The sequence below is a fragment of the Cebidichthys violaceus genome, unplaced genomic scaffold, assembly GCF_023349555.1.
Source record: "Cebidichthys violaceus isolate CVI_PGR_0920_01 unplaced genomic scaffold, fCebVio1.0.p SCAF_10, whole genome shotgun sequence".
Classification (NCBI taxonomy): Eukaryota; Metazoa; Chordata; class Actinopteri; order Perciformes; family Stichaeidae; genus Cebidichthys; species Cebidichthys violaceus.
This window is the reverse complement of record NW_027176263.1, coordinates 12064935-12077726: the sequence shown is the minus strand read 5'-3', so window position 1 is coordinate 12077726 and position 12792 is coordinate 12064935. Positions and strand designations below refer to the sequence as shown.

The following is a 12792-nucleotide window of genomic DNA, read 5'->3' as shown; positions in this document are numbered from 1 at the left end:
TGCATGCGATACTGCACGTGCGGGATGCGAAAAACGGATGGCAGTAACCGTGGTTACTCTGTGCAGATGCCATCTCGTCGGGGGATGACGAGGACGATACTGAGCGATCGGAGGACACTGGGGCGGACGGAGAGCAGATAAGTGAGTATGGGAGGAACAAAAAGAGGGATGCATGAGTTAATGATGCGCTACCCCCTCCTCAAAAGGTTTCAATGAAACCAGTAGATGACACACTAAAAATCCACATTTTGGACATGGCAACAAGGTAAAAGAAGTCAACACACACACACACACACACACACACACACACACACTTATCTAAATCAATAATGAGCAGCCCCTAACAGCACGTCAAAACTTAAGTCTGGAATGCTGATTGTGATAGTCAAACACTTCCAAAGACTAAATCCTTAAGTGAAATAATCTTCTTAGCTTTGTCAGTGTCTATTAGCACAGTTCAGACTTTGCGATTATGATTAAGGCAGGAGGGAAAGACATTTTTGTGATCAGGAGGTAGCAATGGCAAAACTCACGTCCCACATCTTAGCTTATATATACCGTAGCATTTCGAAGACTTAAGTGTGAGATTTTCGAGTGTGTGTTGTATTGAGTGAGTGTGTGTGTCTCCAGGGAATACAGAGATTCCTGACATTCCTTTAGCTAGTGTCCCTCAGGTAGTCAGGCCTCATGGAGCGAGTCAGCTGGGCTCATCCATTATACAAGACAACCCATCTGGACCCAGTTACCCACCTGATGGGCCTGTGGGTGTGTGTGTGTGTGTGTGTGTGTGTGTGTGTATCTGTGAGAGAGAAAAAGAGAACGTTTTTACCCAAGTTTGTCTATGCGTTGGTGAGTATCGGGGGTAGTATGCGGTTATGCAGTCACGTGCACACATGCATGCATTCACATACACATACACTCACTGAAGTAAAGACAAGGGCTTCCACATCTTGTTAAAATTCTCCACACGCATTGCGTCTCAACGTGTGTCCTCCTCCTCCTCCACTTTTGGGCCGACTGTAATTGCCTGAAAGCCATTAAATATGGGGGAGAGAGGGGAACTCAGCGAGAGGGAAAAAAAAAATGGGGTAGAGGAAAAAAGATCCAGCCATTTTGGTGGTAATAAGCAGTTTGAAAACAAAAGGAAAGCTGTTCTGGCAGTACGGTCACATTTTCTCGCCGTGCGTGTTTCTGAAAATTCAAAACCAAGATTATTATTTAAAGAAAGAGGGGAAGAAGAGGAGCGGGAAAAAGAGGCAGGGGGGGAAGAGGTGGGGGGTGTTGTTGGATCAGCACCAGCACTTCTCTGAGCATAGCGTGGAGCCTTGGCCGAGGCGCCGTGGACTTGAGCGAGGGAGGAGGGTGCGCGTAGGCGTGGGAGGGAATGAGAGCGGAGAGTGCGGGGTGCAGCTTTATATTCGTGGCTTCTTCTTTTTTTTTTCGGAGCACTTAGAATGGGCTGGGCATCAGGCCACTGCAAAACAGAGCATTTTGATTTGACTTTGTCTAGAAGATTGAACCACAAAAAGTGTTTGTCCATAGTCAGAAGTGGATGGTGTTATTGGAGGAGACACGGAAGAGGCTCTACAGGGATCTGTGAGGGAAGCTGTGTTTAGGGGAAGGGTGGGGGGTTGAGACTGATGTCACGAAGACGTTGAAAAGCCACGTGGAGCCTTGCTTTCTGCATTCAGTGCTGTTGTTGTTTCAGAGTCTCTGGCCGTTTGACGACTTTGATCGTTGTTGTTCACGTCATCACTCATTTGCCATTGTGCCTCCCCTTTAGTTAAAGCTGCACGGCAGGACTTTCATTGAAGAACAGATCTATCTCATAATTAAAGTTAAGCCAAAGCACTCATGCACAGCCCAGAGAGAAGAGTTTTTGTTTTATTGTTAATGAATAAATATGAAATCGTCACCGATGTCCTGTTATATGCTTATATGGGCACTAAAGTGAAAAAGTCCATCTGTTCAAAGGAATAAATAAACAGTATATGAGGCCTCCAGTGTGCTGCTCCAACTTTAAGTTGGAAAACAAATTAGAAATTTCTAAAATAAAGTCAAACTATTTTGTTTTACTACCGGAAAAATGTTGTATGTTTAAGAGAAAAATATCATAATATGACGATCAAGTCATAATTTCGATGAAAAAAGTCACATAAAGTTGTAAGGTTGCATGAAAAAAGTTTTGACAAAAACATTTTAAAGGCCCTGAAACAATATTTACTCAAATCAGCTTCTTACAATGGGTAATGGCAAAAGTCAATTGGACAAAAAGTCACATATTTCTATAAACCGGTCAGGATTTAGCAATATTTGATTTTAAGTTTTTCAGAAAAAAACAATTATTATTCCGGGTAGAAAATTCTCCTACTTCTTAAACTCTTTAAACGAGGCCGTTTCCCTCCATTTTGGAGATACATGGTGTTCACAGGGCCAATTCTCTTGAAACTATATTCTCAAAATCTCTGCATTGTTTTGCCCAACAGTGGCCCTGAATTGCCTTGTTCAGCTGGCATAGATACGTGGTAAAGAGGAGCATATCACAGCTTTACGAGAGAACACATCAACGTTGAAATGCTACTTTGGGTCACTGATGGATTTTGCTCTCCGGAGGATCTTAGAGAGAAGCAACATCTTGACTCATCGAAAAGTTCGATAACCTCAGCTCACCCCAGGCCAGCTTTGGATAAACAGCCGTGAGTGGGGATCCGGATGCATGGGGCTCTGGGGGAGGCGGGGGTTCCTGGAGTCCACAGCAGTTGGGCCAGCGAGAGTTTGGCTTCATCTGGAGAGGGGTCTGGGGGTCATCTCGTTTGAAGTGCTGCCCCTCCGGACGGAGAGCATGGGAAACGGCACCGCTCACCTTTCATGTCCCAACCTCATCCTCCGACCCGGCTGCCAGTTTAGGGTCAGAGGTCGTTTCGGAGAGACAGCCTTGCAATGGGCCAGTCCCCACCTAATCTGTCTCCGTCTGAATGGACGGAGTGATGACAGGGAGAGTGAATGAAGAGAAATGGAAAGGGGACTGAGGGGTGAAGATACAGGAAGAGAAGCACAGATAGTGAGAGTGAGAAGGAAGAAGAAGAAAGGGGGGGGGTGACTAATTATAGTTTGAGCACTCACCCTATGCATCCACTCAGGAAGGAAGAGCACTGTTTACTGACTTTACTATCCAAGTATGTGCGACTTGTCCGGTTGTGCGTGCCAGAGAAAACGGCGGGAGGTGTCTCTTACAGATAGTATGCAGATTGGACAGGCGGGAAAGAGAGTGGAGGCAATATTCCCCTGGGATGTTAACTCATATTTGAGGGTCATACTAAAGTCAGCAGTGGTCTTATCTGTGGGTATTCCCGATGTTGCTTGTACTCCTGCTATACGGGGAGGAAGTGATTGGAAGACCGTTTTGGTTGTTGTTTGACTTTGAGTTTTTCTTCCCCTCTGAGCCCCATCTGCTGAGGCAATCACACTCCCAGGTGCAGAGGGGAAAGAGCGGGTGGGGGGGCTCGGAGGAAAATCCAGCTGACTGAGAGACAGACATTGGGAGGAAAGACAGAACCAGAGAATGGACAAAACACACAAGGAGGGTGACAGATTTCAGTAGGAGAAATGGCAACAGTTTGCCGTCGATGAAATCTTGACAAAAGTGTGCATTGAGAACTGTGAAATCCTTCGTTAAACGTGACATTCACTTTCTCCCCTGGTGGCACATAATGGTTTTCCAAGAGTGATAAGCATCCCCTGGCCCCGCTGTCCATATCTAGCCAAGTGACAGGCAGATAAACAGGGGAGCTATGGTAATTGGAGGAAGTGGGGGAGAGAAAAAAAAGAGCTGGTAAGTGGAATGCTGGTAAGTGGAATGAGATGAAATCGAATGTGATGGTCTAGTTACCCTCTTGGCAACGCCCAGGCACATTCTCCCCTCAGAGCTGATGCTTTTTTCCCCCTCTGCAACACCCTGCTGAGCCTACAGGGAACGTGTGTGTTTTTATGTAACTGTGAGTGTGGAGCTCTGGGTTGTGTTATGCAGACAGCGGATCAGTCAGTGTTGCCAAAGAGTGCTGGGGGGGGGGGGGGGGGGGGGGGGGGGGGGGGGGGGGGGGGGGTGTTGTTAGGAATGGTTCAGGTTTGGCTCCACTGCAGTCACGCTTCCATGTGTATCTGCCTAGCCAGTCCAAGGCCCTGAAGCCAAACCGTTAATGCTGAGGACATGATGAGGATATCTCTCACCCTGACCGAACACCAACTGTTCTCTGGTTGTAGGCGCTCCGTATTGGACCTCGTCAGCAAAGATGGAGAAGAAGCTGCACGCGGTGCCGGCTGCCAACACAGTCAAGTTCCGCTGTGCTGCAGGAGGCAACCCCCGGCCTAAGCTGCGCTGGCTTAAAAAACAGCAGGCCTTTCCGCCAAGAGGACCGCATGGGAGGGTATAAGGTAAGGATAAACAGTAATACATCATACTTTTTATCACCAATGTCAACTCACTGCCTCCTCTGGCTTTTTACTGCTTTCTGTGCTACAGTACTTCTGGCTGTTTTGCAAATGTATTTACAAGGGACGTTGAGTCTTCCTTCTTCCAATCATTCTCTGGCCGTCCTTTCACCCCTTTTCCACCCTTCACTGGAGAGACGTGAGGAGAGTAGACAGAGGAAACCAGGGCAGAGTTTCTGGTGTGAAATTGGAATTGCTCATCCGTGCGCCTCCTCTCACCAGGATACTTTGGCAGAGCCTCTCACTGTAACTCGAAATGGTTCTTTTACCCCCAACAATTAGAAACTTAAGCCGGGGACTTGAGGGTTAAATGCCCCTAGACAGTAACGTATAGAGACGGTAGGTAGCGTCAGGGTTGAACTGAGTTGAGAATGCTGAGGTAACTCAATCAGGGAGAACAGGTCCCACTGGCTTTGGCCGGAAACTAGAATGTGATTCTAGCATGTGATGCTTTTGTTGTGAAATGTGATTTACAAACACTATTGCTGAGCCGGTAGAAGTTTAAACGGAAGGCACTTGGTATGCTGCTCTGTTTAAAACATTCTACGTAAAGAAAACCAAACTGACTTCAAATTAAAACTAGACAGGAACTTCAATGCATTCTCTGATTCTTTGATATGTATGATGTCAGTAGTAAACATACTACTTTCTTTGCTGTGGTTCCTTGTAAAATGTTCTCTCACTCTTGTCTGGTTTTGGGAAATAAACAGTCCGAGTGATTTATATGTGCTGAATGTATGTCATGGGAAAGTAAAGCGAGTGTGGTTGTGTTTTATTTCCTCTTCGTATAATAAAAAAGAGCCTGAAATGAGCTACAACTAGTCTTATGGTGAAGAATTCCTCCCAGATGACGGAGTCTATTTGGATTGCAGTATAGTTATTTTATTCCTAAATTCCTCCATTTGTCTCTCTAAACAAATAGCATTTACTGCATATGCTAGAGCCGTACTGATAGAGTGGAATAACAGTTAAATCAGACAGTTATGAAATTAACTCACTGAGAGATCCAGTGATGCTGAACAGGTCTGAGGTTCCTGGTTAATGACTGACAGCTTATGAGGAAACACATCTCCCTGCCAGGAAAGTTTAGGAGCAGATTATGTTGATGTAGCTGCTAATGCCGCGTCCCTCTCGGAACACTCATTACAGCGTGACAAAAAACTGCCGCGACGTGACGGAAACGATACAGTCAGGCTGTCAGATACACTGCGGGCAGCTCGTTGCTCTCTTTTTGTCAACAAATGCTGGACAAAAGCTGTACCTGAGCCCAGCCCTGTGGCATAATCTCTCCATTGTGCGAAATGTAGGCCTGTACAAGCAGCAGCCACAGTCTCTCTTCAGCATTCAGACGGAAACACTATTGTTAGTTCACACCTGTGGATTCCACACAGGGTGAAACTGTTTTTTTCAAATACATTTTGTCCTTGGAACTGCTCAGGGTGGAGTTTACCTGGTGGAATCATCCACCTCAAAATTGTTTTTCAGCTCTCGTCTTTCACTCTTCCAACCAAATCCTCTCTTGTCATTTTACTAATTTCATCTTTCATCTTTTATATCTGTTAATGTCTCTGTATGTGTGTGTTTATCAGCGTGCGTATCGATGACTGTGTCTGTCTAACAAGAAACCTCTCACTCCCAGGTGCGTAGCCAGCACTGGACCCTGATCATGGAGAGCGTGGTGCCGTCGGACAAGGGAAACTACACCTGTCTGGTGGAGAACGAGTTCGGAGCCATCAACCACACCTACACCCTGGATGTAGTGGGTCAGTACCGTGCGCAATACACACCCTCAGGCTCAGAGTACACCTGTGAGGCCAATGAACGCAGAGCGGTGGTAGGGGAAGGGGGGAGGGGGAGGAAGGGGAGGAAGGGGAGGAAGGGGAGGCAAGCGGAAAGAGTTCTCACAGTGAGAATAGTGTGTGCGCTGTTTGATGGCCCAGGTGCGCTCTGGATGCAGGTGCAGGTCAACGAGTGCTGCCAAGTGTGTGGGAGCTGAAGATGCATGTGTCAACAGTTTTCATGTAGTTTCCGTTAATTTATATAATTTGGGTTGTTATACATATATTCTTTAATTCATTTGGGCAAATCCGACATTCATTATGGTATTATGTGTTAATGGTCCAGTTATATTATATGTATGAGGTAGTCTTCTCTGTTTGAAGGACCGATGTGGTGGCTGTATTGTCCGTCACCCACGTTAACTCCAGGCAGGGCAAATCATTATTTCTAAAAGTTGATTTAAAAGTTCAGTTCACCCAAATCATACACATAAAATTTTTTACTGCAACTCCTTTTTAGTAAAGAAATATTTTCCTCAAAAAACTGCTTCCTTGTTACTCAAGATAAGTAACAGGGAAGCAGTTTTCTGAAGAAAAAAACACATTGTTGTGCAGTTTCTCATATGCAATTTTGCATGATTGGAGCACCACAGTCTTAGCTAATAAAACAAACTGTCTGCTCGGCTGAATACCACAAGAGGTAAGTGGAAAGATAGATGCTTCTTGTGTGATTTGGATGAACTGACCCTTTCAGTCCAGCTAAGGTATGATGGGGACTTAAACCGGTTGCGGATGATCGTTTGGTGTCGCTCTGTGAGGACACAGAGTGCTGACTCCACACTACTGCATCAAAGCGAGGTCAGACCCAACTCAGTCAACCCCTCGCTATGACCTTTGGAGCGCAGAAAGCAAAGAGTGTTTTTCTGCTCAGTTTGCAGAATCGATAGGCAGCGGGTACAACAAGGGGATGAAGATGGATCGAAGTGTAAGAGCGCACAGCAACTTTGCCGTCAATTTGTTGCGGGCCCGCTCCCCTTTGGCCTCACTCAAATCCCAATACAAACAATCAAAGTTTATCTGACACAGTTATTCCTCTAACGGCTGCTCAATAATGCACAGATAACTCTGACAGACATGGAGCTGCTGCAGTTTGATTCACAGAAGAGCATTTAGGGCCCACATGTAGGTAGAATTATTCTCCTACTGTCACCACTGTTTTGAGCAGACCTACTGTAATGACACACTTCTTTTTTGATAAGCGTCTCCATGGTAATAAGTAGTATTATTTTCATTATATCAGATGGAGATTGATCACCTGAGGGTTTTTGCACAATGAGCGGATATAGACCTTTTCATTGCAGTTCTGTTTCGAGGGCAACAGCTTAGAACCAAGTTTATTCCCTGTCAGCTCCTGCATTACCAGACGTTGCAACAGGAAATACAAAGGGATCCGTTTAGAATATTTGTGTTTTTTGTCAAGTTTTAAAGGGCCTATAGGCACATGTACACAAACACGTGAAGGTCCGCACATGCACACACATGCTCCCCAACTACGGCCCCCTGTTCTGCTCCCTTCTGGAGTTAGCTAAAGCTCTCCTTCAGACTGCATATTTCTGTTTTTTGTTCTGTTTTATTGCAGAGCAGTAAACCCCCTCCATGTCTGGCTATGCAGCCACTGCCCCCTGCAACCTCTTGCTTCATTTTCCTCCATTAAAGTGGGGTGGACAGAGGGAGGGGAGGGGGAGACAGAGAAAAGGAGGGGAAACAGAGACAGAAAAGGCTGTTGTTATCACTCTCTTTTTTTTTTTTGCCCAAATGACCTGCAGGATCAGCTATTAAAACCACAAGGAACCGGTGCAAACTGGCCTCTGTAGAAAGGGCCGCAGTGGGACGTCCGCGAGCAGACACACATGACGAGTAGACACAAACGACGAGTCAAAACATGTCGGCTCTTTCAATCAGAACTGTGGCACCCAGTGGCCATACGGCACTTTGTTGGTAGCCCCATGCCATCCTGTGCCGTGCCGCGCTCTCTTCCTGTGCCTCTACCCCTCCCTGACCCTTAGGGCCCTGTGTGCCAAGCCGCCAGGTTACCCAAAGTTCAGCGGTCTTGCATGGGGACACCATGGAATGCCCCTGGTTCGTCTCCGCACTCTTCTTTCGGCCTCTATCCCACCGCCGCTGCCATCAAATTTCTCCACTAATGATTTAATTGATAAATGGATTCAGTTTTGAAATGGGTCACTACATATGGGTCACAGCAAAACATGAAAAAGCTCCGCAGCAGGGTCTTCTCTTTCATTCGATTTCAAGTTTTAATAACGTAATATTCGGTTAACTACTTTAGTATTTGAATGGTTCCCAACCTAGTGGTCGGCCATTCCAAAGGTTCACAAAATATGTCTGAGGGGTTGTGACATGATTAATGGGCGACAAAAGAAAAAACAAAGTTCTGACACATGAATCTGTTTTCAGTTTTTGGAGTTTTCTCTAATATTTGCTTTTTGGTGAAAGATTGGATGACTTGACCTCTTTGAGCACTGACGTTATTGAAACCATCTGAGATGTTTAAAGGGGCCACAAACCATTAAAAACTGCAAAGTACATACATATCCTCTGAAATCTGGTGAAGTTAAAGTATAAAGTAGCAAGTAAAATACAAGTAGCTAAAACCTGTACTACTCAAATCCTTCTTTTACTATTTATTTTCATGTCGTTCCTTCCTTAAGTGTAGTTTTTTTGTGTGAGGTCGATAAAGGAGCTTCTCTGACCACACACATAGACACGCATGCACACACACACACTATTCCTTTTTCTAATTTAAGCGAGAATTGTTCCACAAACTTTTATTGTTTTGCGGTTTCTCCATATTCATGATGCGGCCTGTTTTATCGCACTACACACCCACCTGGTCTGAGGTGTAGGCCATGCAGCTCTAAATGCTCCAGCTAACATTTGGATCAGCTATAATGACCACATATAGCTTTCTGCATTACTCAACCTCTACTAAATCTATACCATGCCTGAAAGTATTCTGTTTGGCTGGCTTGACAAAGATTTGGTGACAGACTGATTTAAATCCACCTCTCTCTGTTCGGGAAAGATTGAGAGGGTGAGGAGATGAGTGGAGGAGGAGAGAAAGGGGGGGGACAATAAACAATGCGAACCCTAGGAATGTGCAGGAAGGAGGAGGGAGATGGGGAGGGAGGGAGAATCATCTGATCTGACAGATTTCAGAAAGATGGAGCAGGACAGGCAGACATATGGGAGAAGTCTCTGCCTCCTATTTTCTGCACTCTCCATCTGTTGATCCCTTTTCTTCCCCTCACTCATCCCACTAATTCACTCTCCCTTTTTTAGCCCTCCTTCTTAAACCCGGCCTCACCCTCTGACCATCCCCCCCGACCCACCCCCGACCTCATACACACACACACACACACACACACACACAGAAATTCTCTGTACCTACCTTGAGGCTTTGTTTTGGAAAGGCAATGCAGCGCCCCAGGCTTAGTGATGTCATTTTGTATGTATCTGCATGCGTGTGGTGGTTGCGGGTGGTTGCTGTCAGTGGGGGGGGGGGGGGGGGCTCCTCAGTTAGGTTGCGAGGACCGGGTAGGGTTTTGAAAGGGGGCATTGTTCAACAGGTCTCGCTCTGTTTGGATTTGCAGGCCAAATGTTTGCTTGTAAAAGAATGCAGATAGCTGGAGATGGGGTGCTATGAAGGTGTTTCTCATTCCAAGGCCGGCACAGTTTTTTAAAACACCTCCCTGTTGGTCGGCATATCCGTTTACGTAATGTAACCGGCCTCCTATAGGTAATATTTCCCTCCCTCTCAACAGAACGGTCCCCTCACCGGCCCATTCTCCAGGCTGGTCTCCCGGCCAACATCACTGTTCACGTTGGGGAGGACGCCCGCTTCGTCTGCAAGGTCTACAGCGACGCCCAACCTCATATCCAGTGGCTGAAGCACATCACCCAGAACGGCAGTCGCTACGGCCCCGACGGACACCCTTACGTCCGAGTGTTAAAGGTACCTTCTTGCACTTCCTCTTTTAGATTTTACTGTCTTGATTAGAGTCCTTCTTTCTTTCCTTTTTTTTCGTGGTTCTCTGTTAGCGGTTGGAGGTGTAATACAAAAGAACTGATCATTACATTTCCTCCCTTACTGATGTGATAGGTCTCTTCCATGCTGGCTCTTGGTGGTGATTCCTGCTCTCTCCTCTCTCCTGCATATTGAAATAATCACGATGTTTGCACGTCTGTCTGATTCATTCTACGTATTTGTCTGATTTCAAAAGTTCTAAGTATATGTGTGTGTGCGTGTGTGTGTGTGTGGATTGCAGCGTTCAGGCATTAACAGCTCCGACGTGGAGATGCTCACCCTCACCAACGTGACGGAGAAAGATGCTGGGGAGTATATCTGTAAAGTCTCCAATTATATAGGCGAGGCCAGCCAGTCGGGCTGGCTGACTGTCATCCCAGGTAACCCTCGAGACCTGACCCGAAACGACCCTCCCTCTCTCCCCGGTGTGGTTTCCTGGGCTTCATCCCTGACCTGCTGTGCTGTGCTGGTGCTGCTGGTGGTCTCTTGGTGGTCCTGGTGCTCACAGACCTTCTCTCCCCTAATGTTTGACCCTTGTGTTTCAGCTGCTTCCTCCACTGCTGAGCGCAGTCATGGAAGCACTGGTCGGACCTGCATACCTAGACACAGCTGGCATCTCACTTTGCCTTCTCTTACATTCTCTCTTTCTCTCTCTCTTGCAAGCTGTGTCAAGATGGTGTAGCAGTGCAGTGCTCTCCATGCTCTCTGTGTTTGTTTGTGCATGTGTCCAGTCCAGTGAGTGGGTTAGGCTTCTGTTAGCAGGTTCTGTTGGTGACGGGAACCTTTTTTCTTTTTTTTTGGTGTATTGGTTCATTGGTTCTCATGTTTTGGTGGCATACTGGGCTCTATCTGTATTTATGAAGCCTCCTCCTTCTCACCCTTGGAAACTCCCAACATCCTTTTCTCTAGATTGGATCTCAACGAAGGACGCCATCCAGCTCCTCTTATTTCTCTCTTGGTGTTTTGGGTCTCATTTTTTTTTTCTCTTTCTCTCTCTCTGTCCCCCCCCCCATCTTTCTCTGTGACTTGTCCTCCTCTTTTCTGCCCCCCCCCCCCTTTGCTCTCATCTTCATCCCTATTTTTCTTCTCCTACACCTCCCCCCTTTCCACTTCCTCCTCTTCTCCTTCTCACCAGACCGCAGGTGTTAACACCACAGATAAGGAGATAGAAGTTCTCTACTTGCCCAATGTAACATTTGAAGATGCTGGGGAGTTTACGTGCTTGGCGGGTAATTCTATTGGGATCTCCTATCACACTGCTTGGTTGACGGTGCTTCCAGGTATATACACTCGTCTACTGTCCTCTCTTTACTTTCTCTCAGGCTTGTCTAAAATAGTTGGATTACGTCATTTCAATGACCTCTGTGGAAGGCAAGTCCTCCCCCGGGAGTCTCGAGGCACACGGCTCAAATATTAGATTACTGCTATGAACCAGCACAGTCAACATACAAGACAATGTAACGTAAGAGCAGGGAGCATATATTCTATAATATTATCTGGATTGGCGAGCTGTTGAAAGCTCAGAGCAGATAACAGAGTAGTTTGCAGACGACTTATTATAACTCTGAGACGGAAGTGGAGCTCCCAGAGCAGCTCGAGTGTCTCCGGACTCCAAAATGAGGGGAGGGTTTGTTGCCCGCCTTCTTTTTTTTCTTCTTCTTGTACATCTCTCTCCTGCACCTTGGGAAAAGTCTTTCGGTGCCACATTTTTGTTCCAAGTATGCATGTCAAACACAACATTATTACATTTTTTTTATGATTCAAAATGTTCTCCACCCCTTCTCTGGCTCTGATAATTGGCTTCTTTTAAGATCCTTATTTCTGTTTGGAATAAAGATCGAAAGGTAAAGCTCAACTCTCGCTTCAAGTTGGCTTGCCTTTCACAATTATCAGGGCCAAACCTCTCTCCGCTTCTCACAGTGAAGGACTCATGCATGCGAATGTTTGTCCATTTGTGTGCTCTCATTTATCAACTTGTTTTATCCTATTTTTGTCCGTTGCTGTATGTCTGGCCTGTAATTATGCATGCCAAAGGATCAAATACAGAAAACTTAGTGTCAGCATCCGCACAAGTTCACTCCAGGCTAAACAGACAAAATGGCTCTGCTCAAGTTCTAGTCGAAAGTCGGGTGGGCATCAAATGAGATCGATGAGAGTAGTTTACTGTCTGCAGTCTGCAGCAGACAACCGGTATCAACCCTCCATTAATGTCGTAAGCAGACGATAGCTTTGTTTCGTCTGTAAACAATACAGCGTAATGATCACAGGCGAGCCATTTCCTCTGGGAGCAATATGTAATTTTTATTGCCCTTGATGTGCTCTATCTGCACTGATGGCGCCTTCGGGGCTGTGGCTTCTGTCTGTGCGCTGTGGGTTTTTGGTCGGGCAGATACATGGCACACATGAGAAAGGTTGCTATAG

General features: G+C 46.2%; 1 protein-coding gene across 1 annotated transcript in view; it reads left to right on the top strand.

The window, feature by feature from the left end:
- The window catches only part of LOC137884141 (fibroblast growth factor receptor 2-like), a 38841-nt gene that overhangs the window by 11283 nt on the left and 14766 nt on the right, over positions 1 to 12792 (top strand). Inside the window, 6 exon segments of the mRNA XM_068725844.1 lie at positions 67 to 141; positions 4261 to 4379; positions 4381 to 4431; positions 6128 to 6251; positions 10109 to 10299; positions 10613 to 10751. Of these exon segments, the coding sequence (XP_068581945.1) occupies positions 67 to 141; positions 4261 to 4379; positions 4381 to 4431; positions 6128 to 6251; positions 10109 to 10299; positions 10613 to 10751 (699 nt within the window).